This window comes from Neurospora tetraspora (assembly GCF_033439725.1).
Source record: "Neurospora tetraspora strain CBS 560.94 chromosome Unknown B0H65scaffold_11, whole genome shotgun sequence".
Classification (NCBI taxonomy): domain Eukaryota; kingdom Fungi; phylum Ascomycota; class Sordariomycetes; order Sordariales; family Sordariaceae; genus Neurospora; species Neurospora tetraspora.
Genome location: NW_026944393.1, coordinates 399,354 through 421,455, shown reverse-complemented (window position 1 = coordinate 421,455; position 22,102 = coordinate 399,354). Strand labels below are relative to the sequence as shown.

Below are 22,102 nucleotides of genomic sequence, written 5' to 3'. Positions count from 1 at the left end.
CGCCAAAGCAGGCCGCGACTCCCACCAACACAACGCGAGCACCCATCACCCTGTAACGCGCTGTGGCCAGTGGGGTTCTCACGACTCTTTGACCTCTCTCCAACCCGGGACCCCAGTCGATCCAACTTCCTCCCTTAGTTATCCTTTCGACAACAGCCAACTCTTCCCCTCGACACAAGACCCGTTCAATCCCACGCGCACTTCCGCGACCCCAACAATGTCACAATGCCACGACAAAATACCTTCACCGTGGTGCCCAACCCACTGGGCATGCAAGGCCTGATCTCGCGCGACGATGCCCCGGCTACAAAACCCCAGGCGATGACCTCCAAACAAGCCAAGAAGCTGTACAAACAAGCCACGAAGCAACCGAAACTCTCCAAAGCCGAGCAGCGTCGACTGGAGTTGGAGGAGCAAGAACGAATCCGCAAAGAGCTTGACAAGCAGAAATCAGCCAACAAGGCGAGGATTGCGAGAGAGAAGAAGAAGGCAAAAGAGTTGGCAGAGATACAGGCGCGGAAGAAGAAGGGGTTGCCGCTGGTGGATGTGCATCCAAGTCAGGGTACGATTTTGCGGTTCGTAAGGGTCGGCGTGGTTAGTACGGCTACGAAGAGGGATTCGAGTGGGAATTTCAAGGGCAAGGCTGTGGAGCAGCAAAGCCGGACTGTTTCCCCGGAGAGAGACCATTCGAATAAGGAGAATATTCCGGATGTTGGGGAAGAGGCGGTTGAGAGTCCGAGAAAGCGACCACGATTAGACGAGAACCCACCGAAGAGGCCAGATAGGCTTATGATACCTGACGAGGAGAACATACAACGGGTGGAAGACAAGAGCAAGGAACCGAAGCCTCGAAACTCACAGAAGCAATCCCAGAACAAGGAACTGCCCGGACCGAAACATGAGGACACGAAATCCGAGATCATACGATCGGTGGAGGACAAGAGAGAAGGTAAACCGTTCAACAAGCCGAGCTTTCAACCAAATATACAGGAGGGTCCAGCCACTATCGCCAATAAGGAGGACATGCCACGGGTGCAGGACAGGACAGGGAGTACCAGTCAGCAAAACTCTCAGCCACTGCAGTCATGGAAAGCAGGCTCTCAGTTGAACAGCAAGACGAGTACACGTACGGAATCCAACAACGAGAGGCTGGAGACTCCTGAGGAAGTTGTGATGGTTGTGCCCAAACCAACAAGGCTGCAACCGGACAGGCACCTAGAGGATATGGGTTTAAGTCGACCGCAATCGGACGTGGGAGCCTTGCAACCGAAAGAACATGGTATTGTTCCTTCGAAGTCGGCGCCGGCTAGGAAGGTCGTTAAACCACTACCGACTGGCATGCGCCCAAGACCTGCTTTGGGGGAAACTGACGGGAATCGGTCCACTCCACCAAAGGTGTCCAAGGAAACAGTGCCACTACAAGGCTATAAGAAGCAGGAGCTCTTGGACCAGGAGAAGCAGCAGCAAATGCCAAAGGACAACTCTCAACCAAAACCTAGAGTCTCTACGCCGAAGCCTTCGGTGGCTGATGTAGCTGCGGAAGCGGCCAAATCATTTCCGTCCCCTCAACCCCATGTTGCCCCAATGCCACCACCACCACCACGACCCTCGGTGCCTGCTCGTCAGCCTTCATATGGTGCGAGACTAAATCCTTCGGTACCCAAGCATCCAGCCACAGCTCCTGCAAACCCACTCAAGCCGTCGTCTACGGCGGCCAATCCCCACAAGTTCGCTTCCCCATACAGACCTATGGGTCCTCCAGCCTTTGTACCACAACGTCCCTCGCCTGGTCCACCAAGCTTTAAGCAACCTATGGCCAGACCTAGCAGCGGGGGTATTCATAAGCCCAAATTCCTTCCCAGGAACCACCTTCAAGCGACGGCTTCAGGAGCGTCTCTTTCCAGGAACAACAGCAAGATGGCAGCAGGCCAAAACGTCAATACGCCCCCAACAAGCACCCAGTTATTCGTCATGTCACACCTCGACGACCTCCTCCCAAGTCCATCTCAAGAGCTTCGAGAATTGGAGGAGGACATTCAGCCTACGCCCCTATCGCGCCCACCGGCCTTCATATCCTTGCCTAATAAGCGAGGACGAGTCCCTGAGGCTGCCCCCAAATCTCCTTACGCACCAGGACCAAGAAGGTTTACCCGTCAAACGTCGCATGTCCAAATCGCACCTCCGCGGCCTCGAATGCAAGAAGTCAAGCCCGTCGATGATGACATCTTCCCCTTTCTCTCCACTCAGGACTTGCTCTTCTCATCCCAGGACATACGGGAGCTGGAAAGCGATACTCCCAGCAAGGTTAACAACCGAAAGGAGAGTTTCCAGCCTCCATCCTCGAAGCCATCACCCAAGACGGCCTCTCCGTCACCTTCGATAATATCTAATCAAGGACATCGTCCATCTCACACAGCGAGTGCAACACCGGTCCCGAAACCCGTACTCGCGATGGTCTCTGAGAAACAGCGGGAAGGAATACATGCTCCCTCGAACCCCAGCCCGCTGGCTTCCGCGTGTTCAACTCCCAAAGCAAGCCCGCCCATTGGAGACCAGCAACAAGCGGAAATTCCAAACCCAAGTTTGCCCACTGCGTCAGCCGCCACTCCTCCCGCCCCCAAACCCACCCCTCCGCCTCGATCCCCGTCACCTCAACGTTTCTTTGGCTCCAGTGGCGTAGGCATGCAAATCCTACTCGCCATGGCAGAGAGCGAAAAGACCTTGAGGGAGGACGAAGAACGACGGCAGGAAAAGGCGCGTCGTGAAAAGCTAGCCGAGGAGAGGCGCAAAAAGGCAGTGGAGGAAAAAGCCAAAAAGGCAGCGGAAGAGAAGCGCAAGAGGGAAGCAGAGGAGAGAGCGAAGGTGATGGAAAGGCTGCGGCGTCACGGTGAGGAAATCGCCCAGTTGAAGATTCCTTCGGCGAGAAGAGCAGAATCACCGGCAGTGGGATCGGAGCAGAGGCCTGCGACTCAGGCAAAGCAGCTGCCACGGCAAAGTATCAAGCAGCTTATACCTTCGATTAGCAAGGTGAAGAGGCCAACAGCGGGGTGGGTGCCGGCGCAAAGGCCTAGCATGGCGAAGCCGGTCATTCAAACAGACCGTCCACAACATCAACCGCCGCCGCCGCCGCCGCCGCCAATGTCCGACGTTCATGCGCAACATCGGCCCCAGCAAGCACCACAGGTAACCAAGACATCCTCAGCTCTCAAGCCAAAGTCCAGCCTCCCAGGACAGTATCAGATACCGCAGGTCTTGAAGGTGCCCCCTGCGCCATCCCAAGAGACGGACTACGGGGATGAAGACCTGGATGGGCTAGGTGAGTTGGGAGGTATGGGCCTCACACAGTTCCTGGGGCCAGACAAGGATCTGTCTTGGCTTGATGACGATGATGATGATTTCTGATGCTGAAGAGGGTCGCAAAGACCCGTCAAAAGTGACGTTGGTAGAAGCGGCCGGCTCATTATCATTTTGGGCCCGTTTACCTATTGTTTCTTTAGCTATCCGATATACCAGTACTGATTAGATGCCCGACAAATGTCATTTCAAGTTTTTCCGTTCCAGGCCTTTGAGCCCGTTGTGCCTTCCAAAATTTCATTTGCATGGATGACCAACCAGTTTGCATGCGACGATGTGATATGGCACATATGGAAAGAGCGATGCTGGTGGAGAGGAGTATGGTTACCTGCTGAGATTGCTGGGCTTCTCGATCTGAGAACGATTTTCTCCCCGAAACATCTTCTTCCAAGCTGCTCAACGGCCGCGACACTCCGAGCGACCTCCATTACTTCCAAACCCCACTTTGTTTACATCGCCAGGAAGCACTTTCAACACCAGGTCTTCGATGTCACGATATTGATGGCTAGTTTGTTAGCGTCCGCAGCGTCACATCACGGAATGCCAGGGGCAGCCACAGCGGGCATGACAGCGGCCAACGACGGCGCAAGGGGCCGATGTCCAAGCCACTGCACCACCACAAACCACCAAACCCACGACGCTAGACCGCCCACCAACTGTGTGTAACACCACCATCCGCCCCATCACCACACCACCACAATCCGGGGACCAACCGGCATCACGTCCACACACCTGCAGATGCGAGACAAGACATGCAACGCGTCCCCGGCGTCCCGTAATTTCCACCCAATGAGCGCCGCTTGGTACCCAAACTGACCCAAACTGACCCAAACATGGGCCAAACAGGAACCCAGACCATGGCAGACCAGTCAGGGCCAGTCTGCACCCTCCAGACCATCCCACCACTACGGCACCACAGCGAGACACAAGCAGGCCGCCTGAGGACAGCCGTGTTGGCCATGGGGGGATGGGGCAGACATGGCAGATTCCAGATTCCAGGCTACCTACGACTTTTCGTCTTTGCACCATTCATCCGCTCCACAAGCAAGTCGCCTTCGATGGTTGACATCCGGTGCGACGACGATCTATACTCCGACGACTCATAGCCAGAGCAATACACAAGGCAGACCAAGGCAGCTGGCGGCCTGCGACCTGTTCTGCTGTCAGTCATCGCTGCCATCATCGGTCGGTCGTTAGCTGGCTGGACTGCTGGCTAGGTGCTACTCGGGTGCCTGACGCTTAGGTTGACGCTGCTGCATGCTTGTGTGGCATCTGCCCTGCGTTGCAGCCACTCATCGTCCACTCCCAACTCTGCGGCTTCATGCCCAGTTTTTCGTCAAGGGTTTGCAACGCTGGTCGAACTTTGTCTTCTTGCATTCACTTCTCCGCATATCATCACTGTTACCAAAAGATTGTTTGGAGTTTTTGCAGCGCTTAAAGTATTGTTGCTGTTGTTGTGCTTACAATCTCGCGTCGCGCCAACACGCTGCGCACCTTGACGGTTTCGCGCTACGCTACAGATACAGGGAGCTTGTGCGCTACACCAACCGCCAACGACCAACAGCCCCGGACTCCTCACCTACCATCACTAGCGATCGCCGCGCCGGTCGGCAACCGTTAGCCGGGGTACTCCAAGCTTGTCAAGCTCGTCGGGCTTCTGTCCGACGACATCCAATACTTTGTCCTTCGCCATGAGGAGATCTGAGCGTCCTCGTCGTATCGACGATTCCCTTCGGTTCAACACCTACCACAGCGATCGTGACTTCCCATCGGGCCCTGCCACTGCCCCGCTCGGTTCGCCAAGGGAAACCCGAAGCCACGAAACCCGAAGCCACGAAACCCGAAGCCACGTCGGCAGGCTCGAGAGGGACCGCGACCGCGACCGAGAAAGGGATCGAGACCGCGAACGTCCGAAACCACGTCTTGTCGAGTCAGCTTCAACTATTTCATCGCATTACCCTTCTTCTCGTCGTCGGCAGGACAGTCTCGAGCATGTTCCCAGGCATGCGCGCACGCGATCGCTTTCAGTGCCCAGGTCTTTCTCCCCGCCACCATCCGATGATGAAACACCAGCACAGGACTCGGACGAGGAAAGGCGCAGGCTGAAAGCCAGGCATACGCTGAAGACAAAGACTCGAGAGCGAGAGCATTATCCTTCCGGATCCCACCACCGTCCGTCGCTTCAGTACTACAAGAACGATCGAGCGAGTTTATCAAGTCCTAGGCTAGCTGGTTGGCCAAGTGCCGGTTCAAGACCACCATCTAGGTCACCTGAGCCAGTTCGGCCTAAAAGAATGGACAGAGAGCTTAGGAGGGATCTGTTTGATCGTGCTTCGTTTCACCAGCTCAACGATGATCGGGACTCGCTGTTTTCTACGCCTTCGGAGCCGAACTTGCGGGCGAGGCTAAATATCGGCGTGGATGATGGCCATGTTGGACCGGGATTGGTGAGCCCGAGAAAGCCTAGTGCGCTAGCAAGGAGTACAAGTGGTACAGGGGCGTTTGAGTATGAAGGGAGACAAGGAGGGTTGAGTTTAAGGAAGCCGGGTACCTCTTCCAGGGCTCCTAGTGTTGCGCCTTCGTAAGTGACGTTCGTTCAACTTGTGTTTCTCTTCTGTTGTCAGCCATGACGAGCAACCCCACGAACAACACCTAACAGGAACAGGTATCGACATCCTGCCCCGGAGAACGCCCAGTACGCAGAGGTCCGCGTCCTCATCCTGACTTGGGCCTTCCACGACCTGAAGGTCAGCGATAGCGACTCACATCCGTACATGTTCGGCCCCGGCAGCGAGTTTGTGTCCCTTGAAGAAGAGACGCGACGACTCCGGGATACCTTCGAATCTTATGGGTATACAGTAGACGACTGGTTGATTCCCATGCGAGATCCACTAAAAGCTATGTTGACCAAATTGGCGCAGTTTAGCAAATGGGCGAATGACGAGACGCTTTTGATTGTGTACTACCATGGACATGGAAGCTTGGATGAGAGAAGCGAGTTGGTCTTCAGCAGCCACGAACATCCGACAGATGCGCAGTGGGCGCAAACAGCTGCGGCAGAACTTTATGCTGCGATTTTGAACCAGGATGCGTGTACGCATCTTGGAAAGCCTACGACGCCTTATCATGAGTTGATGAAGAAGTAGTACGTCGTCCCTCGTCCATCGACCGTGATCACCGCTAACACCTTCAGTGAGCGCTACCGCCCAATCTCCAAAGTGAAATGGTCCGACATCCGATCCACCATCCTCGGTATTAACTCCGATCTCTTGCTCATTCTCGACTGTTGCGCTGCTGGCGGCGCCAATCTCGACATGGAACACTCTGACGCCACCGACACCTACCACACCGAAGGACCTAGCGGCAAGATCTACACCAAGCACCTCTTCGCAGCCTGCGGTTTCGAGTCCAGTACCAGTGACGACATGACCAGCGCTATGTGTGACGTTCTCGACGAATGGCCAGGCCCGGACGACGCTGGGTTGGAAACTAGTGGGATGTTGGTATCAAGTCACGGCGGTGGACCAAGCGGACATGGAGGGTACTCGGGCAAGTGGCTCACAACTCGGAAACTCCACCAAATCGTCGAATCGAAACTTCAGCGTGATGCCGCCATGACAGCAGTGGGTCTCAGAAGTGCCAGTCAACCGATCTTCAAGCAATTACTACCCGTGGACTTGCCAGAGCGGTATATCACGCTGCCAAACTTGCAGGGGAGACGAAGCTCAAGTCGAAACCAGAGCCGCGGACGGAACCGGTCTTCTCATCACAGTCAGGCTGCGAGTACCGCGGATCATGATACCATTGTCGGCAGCGCCATGAACGGAGGAGTAGAGTACGGGATCGACGAGGGGATCCCTGGGAGTGCAACGCAAGTCGGTCTAGGAACAGCGAGGAGTCGAAGCCGGTTTTCTGCGAGGGACCTGAGTCTGGGAAGGATATCAACTCGGGCAGAGAGAGATCGGGAGAGTGGATTGAGAGAGCGGGATGGGAGTGTACGGGATAGCGGAAGGGACAGAGAGGGGAGTATCAGAGAGCGAGAGAGGGAGCGGGATAGAGAGAGTCATCGGGATAGGGATAGGGAGCGAGAGGAAAGGGATGAGGGTTGGGATGTGGTTAGCATGCGAGAGGGCTTGAGGGAGCGGGATGGAAGCGTTAGGGAGAGTGGGAGGGACCGGGATCGTGAGAGGGAGAGGGGGAGGGACTGGCAATGATGATACGAGGGGACGCGACCGCGATTGGATGTAGTAATGATGATATGATGCTCAAGGTCAGGAACGGGACATGGTGGTAACGGGGTATATGGGTCGTTGAGGACAGGTTATAGCGGGTCCGGCCATGTTGGTAACGATATGCAGCCAATGGGTCTCCTTGTCACGGATTAGTTCTGGATATCAGGGAGTGTGGGAGTTTCGGGTGCTCGTCAAGCTGTTTCTTGGATTGATCTTTTTCTCATGTTCAATGTTGCAAGAGTTGTTCATTGTGTTAGAAAATCGTCATGTTTCCTCAGCTTCTTCATCCTTAGGACAAGTTACAGCAAGAATATATAGATTACTACATTTCTCCCCCTCTTTCCCAGGTTTATGCGCATTTGAAAGATCGGTCTCCAAAGTATCACGGGCGCAAAAAGGAAGAAGCAAAAAGTAACAACAGCTAATCTCTCCAAACTTGCGCAAACAAGGAAAAAAGTCAAAAAGAGAAACTCAAACTCCCTCGGTAAGGATCGAACTTACAGCCTCCAGATTAACAGTCTGACGCGCTAGCCAATTGCGCCACGAGGGATTTGAATGCTGAATGTTTCCAGCTGTTGTTGAGGATGGGTGTCGGTTGAGGCATTTATCAAGGTGCATGAGGGATCGAGATCGGGAAATCGCGATGGAGTTGCATGCGTTTTCTTGGCTTGGCGGGTGGAGGGCAGTGAGGGCTGGCGGGGTGGATCGCCGATGCACTTCCCTTTGCCTACGAAAAGAAACCAACCCCGTCAATGGTGAAGTTGATTACTATGGAAGTTGCAAATAGTTTAATTCACTTCTCATTATGAATTCTCTTTCGAAGGGTCTGCTATGAATGAGGATTCTAGAGTTGCGAGAGGGCCGTGTTGTTGGACGACTGCAGAGTGCAGAGAAGAATGTTGGAGTCCAGGAGGCCCGTGCCACGACCCGACTTAACGCCCTTCAGTGGGATGCCAGCGCTCACTGCCCTGGGCCTTCTGCTTTTAACCCTTCGAGTCCGCCCTGTTCTTACGCAAATTCAAGACAAGGTATCACCATTACCGGAATTCTCTTCGTCGTCATTCTTTATGTAAGGTACTCATAGGAATAGTTGTTGAAGAATTACGCTGGAAGGACGCGCTACACGAATGCAATGCGCAAGAGCACATGAGGCACTGCACGAACGCACTGGGAAATTTGGATGCCAAGACGCTTCGCTGGCAAGCAGATGGGTTAAAAGGCACCAGTGGATCACCACCGCACAGCCCAGGGTTATAAGCGAAGTGGGTTAATTCCCGACTATACATAGAGGTACGTAGTGTTTCATTGCTGGGACTTATCTTCCATGTGTTTCGGTGTGTGGGTGGTTGTGAGGAATTGCCATGTGGAATACGATGTGGAATACACTGCTTGATACCTGTAGCGCTGCACCGCGGAGCACCAAAGGTGGGTTAAAACTGGAGAAGTGGATCATCACGCACAGCTACCGCTTTTACTCACTCGATGTCGCAAACGCTAGCTGGGTAGATTCAAAATGCTCCCTGGGTAGACTCAACCTACTTTTTTGGGCGCGTAGCCATATTTGCGTCAGCCGCGCAAAAACTTGCAAGGCGCATTACCAAATCCTCATTGTTTGGAGTTAGTCAGTGTCGTTAATTTAGTTAATTGTTTACTATTGAATCTGTTGATACTGGTGTTGTCGCCTGCTATACTGCTGTCTAAAACGCCGCCTTGATTCGGGTATTGTACGTGAAGCCTTCGCTGTTAGTGCTGCCCACCGTGTAAGTGCCGGGGAGGGTGCTGGAAGTTCGCCTGGCACTTGGGGTGATGCTAAGGCGATGGAGATAACAATAATGATGACGATATTATTGACAATGACAATAACATCGACATTGACATCGACATCGACAACGATAGCGACAGCGACAGCGACGGAGATGGCGATAGCTTCAAATCAATGGCAGCACGAAAGAGGGCGCGCGCGAATGCACTTGGCGTTGGGAGCCAGATATTGGCTGCACACCTAGAAAAGTGGGTTTAGTCTACCCAGGGATCATTTCGAGTCTACCCAGCTAACCTTTGCGACTCGATGTGGTTTTACTCAACCAATCCTAATACTGGATCGTTCCCAAGAAACCCTGCGACCCGCATCAACTCACTAGAAGATTGGTCGAAGCCCTTGTCAGGCTTTGCTAGTCCAGATCTTAGCGCAGGTTGAGTAAAACCACATCGAGTGAAAAAAAGCGGTACACAGTAAGCGCATGCACATGCTTACAAGCGAAGTGGGCTAATTTGTTAACGCCAGACGACAGACGACATGTCTTTCACCGAGGGAGATACTCGTTGGACACTCGACTATTTCTTGATAATTACTAACCTTTGTTTGCTACGACAAGGAACCTGACTTTCTGAGATGGCCGAATCTGCTTTTCAAGGTGTTTTTCATTGACATTTACCGACGGTGGTGGAGTGTAGAGGAATGGCGGTTGAATGCAGGGAGTCAGTCATGTTTACGATTGCGAAGTTCTAAAGTCACACGATATCACGAAGTCACGCGCTCACAGTGATCATGAATGATACTATGCCTCTCAATTGGTTAAGGCTATCTGGATACGAACTCAAAGAAAAAGAAAGAATAATCCGCTCCTTTTCCTGTCGTGCCGATCCATAACTCCTGAAATGCCCTACTCCTACAATGCTGCGAAATGGACCATGAACTCCCAATGCTATGCCGTTTCCTTGCCAATACCATGCCTCCTGGATGCTGAGCCATGGCCGCTGTTGACATGTCCTTGTCCGAGTGCCGAACGCCGAAGAATGCTGCGCCTGATGAACCAAACCAAATTCCAAACAACTTGCTCCGCCTTATGTTCCCCTTGGATGACTTGGGTAACATGCCACTTCCTCCATGACCCATCTAGTATCTCCCCTATGCCTTGATAGAAGGATTAACTAGCTCGGGACCACAGCAGAAACTGTTCTGCCATGTCATGCCATGCCATGCCGAATGAGAAAAGAGAGAAAGGGGAGAAGGTAAGGGAAGGACCAGGGGTAAAAGCAATGCTTGATGTTGTTGATGTTGAAAACGGAAGACGACTTGCCGAATGCTGTGCTGAGTGCTGCTGTTGTGTGCGTCCAAGTTCCTTGACCTAGATGCCGAAGCCAATGAGAAGGAATGCCGTAGACTCTGATGCTAGTTTAACTAGTTTTCCGGAAGGTGTTGGTGGTGTAGTGCCACTCCTCCGACGCCGGCGGTTCGCCGGGCTTGGGATACAGCCTGGTTGAAGGGTCCGCCAGGTAGACATAGTCGAAGTCGCCGGAGTCGTCTGAGTCAGGGCGCTGCTTCTTCTCAAGGTATATGTGCCCTTGAAAATACAATTCGTCCCCGCGCTTTCCGTTCTTCATTCCGGCATAGAGAGTGATGTGAAGGTCCGCATCACTAGTAACGTTATAAGTACGACCGGTTCGGTTGTTGGTCCAACGGACGACGGTGCCTAACTCGTCGTGCTCGTTTTGCGTGTCGTGGGGCCCTGCACGCACGACCGCATAGTCAACTCCAGGGCCCAGCCCGCGCAAGCGCTCCCTGATGATCTGTTGCACTTGTTCGAATTGTCGAGCTTCATCTTGCCTGAAGCACTCCAACGGGTCTTGAAGCCAGACAATATTCGGGTCTGACTTAAAGTTGTACGCTTGGGGATTGAAGATTAGGTCATCTGGGTTGGTTTCCCTTCCCAACCTTCTCCTCAGCATGATGGCTGTCGCCCGAGGCTGAAGACGGCCTGGACGACCATTAGCCCGCCTCGCCTAGGCCTTAGGATCACTGTCGACACTCAACAGATATACAAAGACATCATGAGAAAGGGATGTGTTCCATTAGGAGGAGAGAAGCCGGGTCAAGAAGTCAGGGAAAAATGAAGACAACCGGAAGCGCAGGAAAGGAGCTTGAGGATTCCGTTGAAGCATCTGGTTAGAAGCCATCTGCATGAGGAGGCATACATTGTATGTCGAGGTAGCGTAGCATACTCCAAAAGAGATCGTAGAGATGACCGAATTAATGTCCATCATTGGCATGAATTTTCTGTACTTTTATATATCAGTAATATCCCACAAGGAAGTCGGAAATCCGACACAATGACAATGACGCTGGACACTCACCTAAAGCATCGCAAAGCGCTCACGAGGCTGACCCAGATTTTTGTCGAGCGTTAAGGTTCTGTCCTCTCGCCTGTGGGGCAGGTGCTGGCTGCAAGGCTGTCTCAGCATGGCCGTCTAAACCTGGACTTGACACCATTCACAGGGCCATTTTGGGATCTTGGGAGGGCCAGCTAAGGTTTTGACCTTGGTCAGCCCACTCTTCCTTTAAGACCGTGCTTCTCCTCTCCCCCCAAAATCTCTCTCCCCTTTTCAATTCACCATTGAGGAGGTCATTTCCTGTCCACGCCTTCCAACGAACCACATGCCACCGCGTACCCCAAATCTCAACATCAAGCCGATCATCAAGATGCCCGACCAAAAACTGCCCGTGACTCCTCGGCCCAAGAACGGCGGCAACACGCGTATTACGGACTACTTCACGTCCATCGAGCGAACTGACAACGGCAAGAAGTCTAAGAGAGAGCTCGAAGATGAAGAAGATGACCAACCGACGAAGAGACTTAAGCGAAGCGATGACGGACATGCCGGCAGCATCCAAACTGCCCGTTACCAGATCAAGGTCGACACCCCGAAGACCAGAAAACCAGCGTCTGCTCGTCTTCTCGACGACACTGACGGCGGACTCCGCGAAAGCCTTGTAGGCCGCTGGGATTTTCTTGAGGAGGAAACCGTGGAAGACGAGGTGGGACCTCAGAACACCGACATCGAGCGCGACGCTACGACGGTCGACGCCGATGACATTGCTAGGAGGCGCCGGTCCAAAGCACCATCGCCTCGACTTCCCACCCCACGACCGAAGAAGAAGTCTTCAAGCGCCCGTATCTTGGACGATACCGACGGAGGTCTCAACGACGCTCTTGCTGGTCGATTCGAGACCACGCGATACGAGGAGCCAATCACCGGGGACGAAGCGGAAAACCCCAACCACAGTCCAAAGCACGATGGACTGAGCGATAGCCCCAAGACGACCGACAACAACGATGTCACCCCGAGAGACCGGTTCAAGACGCCATCCCTCCCGCCTCTCCCCACAACCCCCAACCAGCACCGCAACCAGAGTCACGAGGAACAAGACCCAATTCCGAGCAACGATCCTTCGCCCGTGCCGATTCGTACCCCGACTCACGCCAACAACCCCAGGTGCAGGAAGCCGGCATCCTCTCGCCTGTTGGATGATGTCGACGGAGGCTTGTCGGATAGCCTTGGGGGTCGATTCGAGACCCCTAGATACCAGGAGGCAGTTTCCGGGGGTGAGGAGGAGACGGGGGTCGAGGACTTGACGCACGACACCGTCGATGATGACACTGAGGCTGAGATCATTAGGATGGACGATAGCGAGGACGACATGAGCAGCGCCGAAAATTGCGACAACGAGGATAGCGAGGACGAGAACAAAGAGAACGTCCCTCCGAGAGTTCGCTACAGAACACCCAGCCCTCAACGCCTTCCTCCCGTCCCGGAGCAGCATCACGATCAGAACAACGAGACACGCAACTCGACCCCAAACGGCCCGCCTTCAGCCAGTCCATTTTCGTTTCTCCTCCCGAGCCCCGTTGTGGATCTGCCCGCGCCTTAATCGTCTCCCTCGTCATCGCCTGCCTCGTCGGACTTTCCTGATGACGTGCCTTCTTCCCCGTTGTCGCAGTAAATCCTGCACAATCGGGCCCCATCCACTTCCTACTCGGACGCTTCCCGTTTTCCACAGGATAGAGCGACAATATCGGCAATGAAGGTAGAGCGAAAGCCCAGAACGAACCGAAGGATTGCAGGGGGGCATACGTGGAGGACCTTTTCGAGGATTACCAACAGCGTCGACTCGGGCATGTCTCTAGGGGTGGGCAGAATGGGCTAGCAGGTTGAAGTCAAGGAGGAAAGGCGGTCAGGTACAACGAGGAAAGTTGTTGGCATGGAATGCTAGAGCAATTGTAGGGCGAAGATGGCATCGCTTGAAGCTAGAAATTGATATTGGGGTATCATTTAGCTGAGAAGCAGAAGATGGGAAAGATGAGGCAGCATGAGGATACTGTTTGAGAGACGCCTATCACCCGGGTACCTCTACCGAGTTAATTGCGATTGTACGGGCATCGGGCTGGCGAGAAGACGTAGAGGTGGCGGTGTATCCAGGTAGGTAGAACTCATGGGTTTCGCTCTATGTCCCAGAAACATCTGTATCTCTACCTATATATCTGAAAACATGCCTTCTATGCGTCAGCACTTCCCTACAATGAAGGCAACGACACTCACCTGGAAAATCGGGAAGTTACCGCTAGGCTGAGCTAGATTTCCGTCGACCTTGATGTTTGGTCCTCTTTGACTGGTAGGACCAGCAGATTTCTGCTGCAAGGCTACTGTAAGAGGGAGCCGGAGGCAGGGACGACCGAGCAGTCTTACTGCTCGCTCTTTCCCGTTGCTCTCCATCGCTCCTTCTTGTATACCCTCCGACCGCCAGTCTGGGGAAGGTGCGGCCGGACGGGCTGATACCAAGGTCAGCCTTCCAAACCTGAATTTGACACCATTCACAGGCGCATTTTGCGACCATAGAGTGCCAAACTAAGGTTCATCAAGGTCGAACCTGAATCTGTCCATCCACGCTTGTCAAGGGGCGCCCCTCGTTTCCTTGCCCAAATCCTACTTTCCTTTATCCTGTCAAGTAACAATGCAAAGTGATTTTCACCCGCGCCCTTGCGACCACAAATAAATCGCGACTCCCACATCCATAACGAACCGCACATCTCGACTTCAAGCTCGACGTCAACAATGTTCGGAAAGCGACCTACACCCCAAACCCCTTCGCCCAGGAGCGACAGGAGGTCGAGAATCACGGATTACTTCAAACCCATCCACCACAGTGAGCTCCCAAAGCGATCCAAGAGGGAGCTGGAGGAAAGCGACGAAACACACGGCCAGCCAGCGAAGAAGCTGAAGACTCGGCAAGACAGACATACCGCGCACAGCTTCAGGACAGTCCGTCTCCGAGTCGGTGTCCACACGCATCGCCCCAAGAAGACGGCGACCAGTACCCGTCTGCTCGATGCAACCGATGCCGTTCTAGCCGATCGCCTAGTTGGTCGGCGTTTTGTGGAGGAAAAGAAGCAAGTCGTCGACAAGAAAGTCGCCAGCCCCAAGGACGAGCATACCGAAAGCGCTCTCTCGATCCGTCTTCGCAAGATTCACAATACACGTAAACCAAAGAAGAGGCCGTCAAGCGCGCGTCTCCTCAACGATGTTGATGGCGGCCTGATGGATAGCCTTGTCGGTCGATTCGAGACCACTCGCTATGAAGAGGAAAATGAGGAGGACAAGGCGGCCAAGAAAGACGGCAACCTCGAGCACGACAACTCGAAAAACGGCACCCCCTCAAACAATACCAATACCTCGATAGGCGCAACATCGGCAGGCATCACTGAAGGCAACGCCAAAAGGGACAGGTACACGACGCCTTCTCCTCGGCCTCTTCCCTCTACACCGGAACACCACGGCTACCAGGGCTCGAGTCCGAGGGACCAGCCTTCAGCCGGTGACAGTCCATCGTCGTCCCTACTGCCGAGCCCGGTCGTGGATTTGCCCCTGTCTTCGCCGCCTCTCTCATACAATTCCTCTCCCGTTGCATGGCGTTCTTCCCCGTCGTCACAGTGAAAGGCAGCGAAGAAGATCGTCTCCGGTCATCACTCGAGTTTGAAGGTCAAGAAAGAGAAAAAAGGTCGAGAAGGAGACAAACCAACCTAGCCCTGGGAAAGTGAAAAAGAAGAAAAGAGAGGTGGTAAAGGATCAGCGCGCGAGGCAGTCGGAAACCCAGCCGAGGTGTACGTCGATGCCTCTGCCACAGCACAGGCATGCATCAGGGAGTAACAATTCCCATCGCATAAGAGCCACGCCCCCCACCGGCAGGCAGTTTGGAAGAAGTCAGTGTTGGGACAGAGAGTGAAGAAGAGGAGGACCGACATAGAGGTGGAGGACGAGCTACATATGTTTTGGAGTGACCAGCCACGCAGATGTCGATGGGAATGATTGGAAAGGCAGACTTCGGGCTGGAAAAAGGGTGTCGAGCTTGGTACCTGGCTTTGCTGTTTGCGTATCGATAGAAGCATGGTAAGCATTTGCTTGGAAGCCGGATGTCTGGAAATTCGATGCAGAAGACGTCGAGGAAGGGGATGGCTCGTCTTCGCTGCTGTTTGTTTATCTGTAGTTCTATCTCATAGGGAAGTTAGTCATTCAATTCTGTGACAGCTACAACGACCAGTCCGGACCATGACATACCTGAACAGATGAGCCGTTCCAGTTACCAACCTTCCAGCTCAAGTGAACGACGCTGAGCGACTGACACCCAGTTGCCGCTGGATATGATATAGAGCCATCGCCAGCCTCCATCTCAAACTTAATCCACTGGCATATTAACCACGTTTTTCGGCCGCTTACCTGTGTAAGTATCATGCCTTCTTCCCCCTCTTCTTCCAGTTCAGGGTCAACGGCAAATCCTTCCTTCCTTTCAAACCAAGCAGAACTGTTGACCGACACTTGTCTGTCACGTTTCCGAGGGCCTATTCTAGGTAGGGGATCAACAACAATGGTGTCCACGGACAGTCGATCTTGTTGGATCAGCAACCCGTACGAGCGTCTGGGGGACTGGGCAAAGCAGTTCACTTGTAAGGGCGCCAACGAGCCAGCCAAACAAGATTGGGAAGAAGAAGGCGACAGGGTTATGGTAAGCGACGGCGACGACCACTTGGTCGATCTGAGGAGTACCGATGATAGCATTGAGAGCATAATCGATATATATCTGGACATTCAGCAAGAAAAGCAGAACAACTTATACCGGAGCCTGGAAGAATGGGCAAAAGGGTTCGAAAAGGACGACGAGCAGGGCGCGGATGGCCCGCTTGGGAGGGAGGGAGAGGAATGGAATGCCTGTCCGCAAGACAGCACAGAGAAGCGAGCAATACCAGATGCCGATGATCCGATAGACAACCACGGTGACGACAGCGAGGGCACCATCGACGAAAACACCATAACGAACGGAGAGAACGCGAAGGACCAAAAGAAAGACAAGCAGACGAGATGCAAACACAAGTCAGTCATGTCAGGACTTCTGCGGACTTTCTTCAACAGTCCTGCACTCTGTGAATACGAGCAGGAAACCGCGTCCGTGGTCCAGTCCCGCAGAGATGAGCCCGTGGTCACTGGTCGCTCCTTCCGCCAGAGTTCAGCGACTGGAACCAGCAACGGCCACAACGAGGCCAACAGCAGCTCCACATCCCCCACGAACATCGAAGACGACTACGTCCACGTTGCTCGCCATCCAGGGATGTATGCGCTGCCGAGGGACCGCTGGAACCCCAGGCCACCTGTTGCTAACAGCCTCATCCCTATTGAAGCCGGTCCTTGCACCGCCGTCCGCCCGGATGCAACTAATGAGTCTGACGTAGAGTGGGAAGAGGACAGTGATTGGGATATGCTGTCAGACATGTTCGACACCCCAACTCCGGAGTGTCAGCAAGGGAAATGAAATAGGAAGACAACCATGGGAAAGGTATTAGCTCGAATGACGGCGGTAAAAGCGGGGGAAATTAGGCGTGGCTTCACGATGAAGAAGCGTGCGAATTGACAGGAGGGATTCAAGAAATTGGAAGAGGACAAGGAGGAAGGTGAAAACGACGTACGGCCGGGATATAAAGTGGCGATAAGCTCAGTATAAGGTCCTCGCCGGTCTCGATGTATTCTTGTGTGTGAAGATTTCTAGGGGTCGGCGGCACAATGGTTTCAAGCTGTTGCGTCTCTTCTTCCCAAGTCATACCGTGATGACTGGCATCGCACTATAAGAAAAGCCGAGTAAGTGAACTGGCCTGGACGGCTTTCAAGTTTTTACATTTGGTTGGCATGCACTCACTCCGATTTTCTTCCTCTTGCAGTTCGCACATGAACCTTGTTTTCGGATCAGAGCGGACCTTCTCTTTATCTCAGGCGTTAAAGGGACTTTCCGCCATGGTTTGAACCGTGAGATTCGACTCGAAGATGAAGGAGCGTTCCCATCCTTGGGTACCCGGGTAGTGATGGGCATAGTGGGCGGTTTTGTCCGTTTTCGGATTGGAAGGGCGAACGAGAGATGAAAAACTTCACGTCCATCGCGAGGGGAAAAGGACGGGGTGTACTGAAGCCATTATCACTAGGGAAGGAGCAACCCGATGCCTTGAAACCGCAACAAAATCTTCAAAACACCAGACTCGCAAATAAAAACAAAATGAAGCAGAAAAGAGTGAGCATATTCCGTTGTCGCCTTATTGTCTGCTTTGGGAGATCTGTAAACTCTCCGTTCAGATCTTTCCAAAGCTTGTCAGCATTCCACCACAGGCGTGCTAGGCCAATGATTAGCCAAACCACCGCAGCCGGAATCCAGATGAAGAATTTCCAGTTTGGATTTGGAATAGGTAGTGGTAAGGCGGGTTGAGGCATGTTGTCCGACATGTTGTTTGGGATGATGTTTGAGATGATGTCGTCCATGATTGGGAGACTGTTGCATCATGTTAGAAAGGAGTTGGAGAGGGGGGAAGTGGTGCCTACACGTAACTTTCGAAGGCCCGGATTCATCTTCGCGCCCTTAGCCCGTGAGCGACGCGCACTGGCGGGGCCTGCCGGACTGCCCGCAGGAGGCCCGGGCTCGGAAGCATGCCGCCTTCGGAAGATGCTCTCCTGCCGGCCGGATCAAATAGTGAACCTTGACGGACCTCCGATGTACAGCGGTACCGTCAGCTGCAGTGGTGTCCTGTTCGGACTTGGGATGAAAACCTGGGATCATATCGCGAACAGCTGCAGCATTCACTTGATAGCTCGGCTGAACAACACCGAGATTTGCATTTTGCATGCCGGCGACTGTCGAGTTGTTAGCCTTCACCAACTGTCATTCCGAGGGGCGCAAACCTTTGCATAGCTTTCATAAATATATCTTCTCCGGGCTGCATCCGGTTCTCAGAAATCCACTCCTCTTCCAAACAACACCGCACCTCACCTCATACCACTTACCACCACACCCCATACCACTCATCACCACTTGTCACCACAACAATCTATCATCGCAACGTCTCATCAAGACCATACCATCGCAAACGCTTTACCTAAAGGTTAGCAGTATGTCAGCATTTAACACTGTAGGATACGGTAACTAACATACCTTCGACAGGTCAGTCGACAATCGCAGTCGACAGCCGCACGACAGATCAACAAACGTGACCACACATCCACATACTGCCCTCGCAACAAACTGACGACTTCAGACAAGAACGCATCTATCACAACGAATCCACCACACGTCGACAAGTCAGCAACCTCGACATCGACGAGTCAATAACTTCAAGACAAGACGATAACTCGAATCGACGACAATACACCACAACATCCTCAACATTACACCTACACACCACCATCATCGCCACAGTCATCATGGCGTCCAGACCTACGACCCCCGTTAATCCGCTTCCCCCGGCCCCCACCACCCCCATCCGTGGTCGTGCTCTCAGCCCCCCCTCCAAATCGCCCATTGCTACTCCTCCTCCCCCCTCTCCCATTCCGTATCTCCCCTGGCGAGACCAGATAACCTGGGACCACCTCAATCCCCACTCCGCGCCTATCGTCGACAACTTCGACGACGAGTGGGATGTCAAAACCCTCGTGCCACAAACCCCTGAACGAAAAGTCATCCTATCCAAAGAGCGTCAGGAAATTGTACGACAACGGCTTGAAGCGGGTCATGGCACTAATCATGTCCACTTCATCGTTAACGATGACTACAGAGCCGACGTCCACGGCAACAACATCCCGGACTCGCACATGATCTTGGTGACGGGGGACCCCAGGCGGAATGGAGGCATTCTTTCCTTCGACGGCGTTGATGTGGAGGAGGGAATGGTCGTCGAGAAGCGAGACGGTCTTTGGGGGGTCTATGAGGTGGATTGGGATGTGGAATACGACGATGAGGAAGAGGGGGAGATTCCAGTAGAGCAACAGATCTATCAAGTGTTTCTCGAAGGAGCTGGAGGTGACCACGAAGAGGCCTGGGATCTTTACGAGCGCTTTCGTGCACATAAGGAGCGACAGGCACAAAAGGAACGAGTCTACCAAGCAATGCTGGCGGAGTTGGAGGGAAATGAAGTGCTGGCGCGGGAAGTGTATGCGCTCTGGTGCGAACAGGAAGAGCAGCAGACGGAAAACTCCGAAGATGAACGGGAAGAGAGAAGGGATGATGACGAGCAAAACGTCCGCGCCCGTGCAACGATGTGGGCAAAAGGATTCAGAATGGGGTACGAACTTCGCGACTCGTCACTCCCGAAGTCGCCGACGAAGACCACATCCTCTGTTGTGCACGAGGACAGCGATCAGTCGACCGAGTCAAAGCAAGAGCCCGACGTTTACGACTGTTTGGGCGAATGGGCGATGCGCTTGAACGGTGAACAGAATATCCGTGATGGCCATCCGCTCGGAAAGGACCCAAAGATGACGGCAACCAGCACTTTGTGCGAGGGTACCAACAGCTTGATCGATATTGAGCAGGACCAAGACGTCTACGACTGTCTCGACGAATGGGCCAGCAGCCTCGAGCATGGCACCAAATACGCCTCTTTCTTCCACAAGGCCTCAAAGTCGGTAGGCAAAAGCAGCAGTGAGCTCATCGACATCGCGATAGAGACGCCCGATGTGTACGAGTGTCTTGACTTGTGAGCCCAACAATTCGATATTCCTGGTGGCGACTCTCCAACCAAGGAGCGCTTGTCCGAGGCCGTCAAGACGACTCTCACCGGCAACACAGATTCCACAGACATATTCTACGACGGCAAAGTAGCCACCGAGACTACCCCAGCGACTACGCCAAATGTCCAATCATATGCCGGCTATATTTCCTGCCCAGACCCTATCATCATAACGCCGGACTATGCTGCCACTAGGCTGAAGACTCCCGAGGACTTTTTCCACTATCGTCGCCATTCCTGGACCAACTTCGAAGGCCAGTGCAGATAACTTGAGAGCCATGACCGTTCTAGGCAATGAAATGGGACCTGTCGATTGAACGGAGGAGTATTCAACCGAGAAGACAGGTACTAACCGCCGGAGATATATCACCCCTCTCGCACAACCTCACCAACGCAAGCCACGAAAGTGATCAGAAGACGATTTCGCGGAAGATCCAACCTCCTCCGGCGATACAAGACGGACTTCGAAGGACCATCCTGCTTGAGCTCCCCATCATTGGTGCCCCTCGCAACTATACACCCGGACCGATTGCACTTGACGACATCGTCCGGGTTTTCTTCAGTTGGGTAGGTCGAGGAACTTTTGTCTTTCATGGAGGATTGAGTGCCCGGTTACTGGAAAGGAATCGTGTATGAGTAAATGGGCGGAAAGAAAGACAATGGTAGTAAGGGGGGAGTATCGCCATCGGGAAAGGCTAAAGGCAGGGAGTGACGGTAATTGATAAAGTAGAAATTCGAATATGTGAAGGTTGGAAGTGCGAGAAATCGTGATGCGCAGTGAGTGTGAGAGTGAGTACATCGAACTTGTGACTGAGACTTCATATGACTGATCAGGAAACTTGATCTTCATCCTTCATCCATTAGTTTTGGTGACATTCTTCGTGTCGAAGCTGACCCCAAAGTGAAGCCGTGATGTGAATGTTTCCGTTGCTGTCTTGATCGTGATGGCCACTGGGCCAGTGATGCTTGGTGTTTTCAGTGATGCTCCAGTGATGTTCCAGTGATGTTCAGGCCAAGAGCCACTGCAGGGAAGAGTTCTAGAACACTGTGGCCAGCAATATCCCAGCATCGCCAACCGCCAATGAGCAAGCTTGACAGCACAACCTCGTGGTGGGTGTCGGACAAGAAAAGCCCAGGAAAAGGGCCGTTACGGATCGACACAGCCTCAATGCTTGAACCGTCCGTCATGCTCGGTCTGGTCCGGTCAATCGGCGAATCGGTGAATCAGTGATCCAGAAAAAGAAAAAGGCTTCTTAGCCAGTCAAGTGAGAGACAACAAGTCATGAAAAGCGGAAGAAAAGCCGCGACGGTGGAACTCGGAACTCCCGTATCATTCATGCATAAACTGCCGGCATAAAAGGCCGTTCGTGATGGCGGACAAAGTTGACAAGAGTGGAAGCGAGTGGCGGATACGATGTGGAAGACGGCCGGCCAGTCGGTGACGAGAAGGAAAACGAGAAGACGGACATCAGCGAGCGAGAGGAGACTTGATGAAGTCACAGCGTGCAATTTGCTAACAGATTGCGTGCGTAAGCGCACCAAAAGCTGTTAGCCACTGGCAGCGCCCATTTTCAGAAGAGCGGGCAGGCAAGACCGAGTTCGAAAAGTGGAGCACAAGACACAGGGCTCGCTTAACACATTTCGCAG

General features: G+C 53.4%; 7 protein-coding genes and 1 non-coding gene across 8 annotated transcripts; 6 read left to right on the top strand and 2 right to left on the bottom strand.

Moving 5' to 3' along the window:
* Nucleotides 1–225: 225 nt before the first annotated feature.
* On the top strand, nt 226–3,835 carry B0H65DRAFT_504049 (uncharacterized protein; the record flags this gene model as incomplete). The annotated part of the gene is made up of 2 exons (XM_062827885.1): nt 226–819; nt 991–3,835. The coding sequence occupies 2 exons, from the start codon at nt 226–228 to the stop codon at nt 3,400–3,402; spliced, it is 3,006 nt and encodes a 1,001-aa protein (XP_062676541.1). The 3' UTR covers nt 3,403–3,835.
* Nucleotides 3,836–4,753: 918 nt separating this feature from the next.
* Nucleotides 4,754–7,813, top strand: B0H65DRAFT_81603 (uncharacterized protein). The gene is made up of 3 exons (XM_062831448.1): nt 4,754–5,935; nt 6,020–6,499; nt 6,548–7,813. Exons 1-3 carry the CDS (start codon nt 5,046–5,048, stop codon nt 7,566–7,568), a joined length of 2,391 nt encoding a protein of 796 aa, XP_062676540.1. The 5' UTR covers nt 4,754–5,045; the 3' UTR covers nt 7,569–7,813.
* Nucleotides 7,814–8,062: 249 nt separating this feature from the next.
* B0H65DRAFT_t473 lies at nt 8,063–8,136 on the bottom strand. Its single transcript has one exon. It is a non-coding gene; the product is annotated as a tRNA-Asn (tRNA).
* Nucleotides 8,137–10,763: 2,627 nt separating this feature from the next.
* Nucleotides 10,764–11,414, bottom strand: B0H65DRAFT_566462 (uncharacterized protein; the record flags this gene model as incomplete). The annotated part of the gene is made up of 1 exon (XM_062830325.1): nt 10,764–11,414. The coding sequence occupies exon 1, from the start codon at nt 11,313–11,315 to the stop codon at nt 10,764–10,766; it is 552 nt and encodes a 183-aa protein (XP_062676539.1). The 5' UTR covers nt 11,316–11,414.
* A 348-nt stretch (nt 11,415–11,762) lies between these two features.
* On the top strand, nt 11,763–13,616 carry B0H65DRAFT_504045 (uncharacterized protein). The gene is made up of 2 exons (XM_062827884.1): nt 11,763–12,402; nt 12,787–13,616. The coding sequence occupies exons 1-2, from the start codon at nt 12,022–12,024 to the stop codon at nt 13,294–13,296; spliced, it is 891 nt and encodes a 296-aa protein (XP_062676538.1). The 5' UTR covers nt 11,763–12,021; the 3' UTR covers nt 13,297–13,616.
* An 861-nt stretch (nt 13,617–14,477) lies between these two features.
* B0H65DRAFT_593006 (uncharacterized protein) lies at nt 14,478–15,356 on the top strand (the record flags this gene model as incomplete). Its single annotated transcript, XM_062831141.1, has 1 exon — nt 14,478–15,356. One exon carries the CDS (start codon nt 14,478–14,480, stop codon nt 15,354–15,356), a length of 879 nt encoding a protein of 292 aa, XP_062676537.1.
* A 928-nt stretch (nt 15,357–16,284) lies between these two features.
* On the top strand, nt 16,285–17,223 carry B0H65DRAFT_447033 (uncharacterized protein; the record flags this gene model as incomplete). The annotated part of the gene is made up of 2 exons (XM_062825843.1): nt 16,285–16,422; nt 16,510–17,223. The coding sequence occupies 2 exons, from the start codon at nt 16,285–16,287 to the stop codon at nt 17,221–17,223; spliced, it is 852 nt and encodes a 283-aa protein (XP_062676536.1).
* A 1,598-nt stretch (nt 17,224–18,821) lies between these two features.
* Nucleotides 18,822–20,723, top strand: B0H65DRAFT_566420 (uncharacterized protein; the record flags this gene model as incomplete). The annotated part of the gene is made up of 2 exons (XM_062830324.1): nt 18,822–20,412; nt 20,515–20,723. The coding sequence occupies exons 1-2, from the start codon at nt 19,152–19,154 to the stop codon at nt 20,721–20,723; spliced, it is 1,470 nt and encodes a 489-aa protein (XP_062676535.1). The 5' UTR covers nt 18,822–19,151.
* Between the last annotated feature and the right edge of the window lie 1,379 nt (nt 20,724–22,102).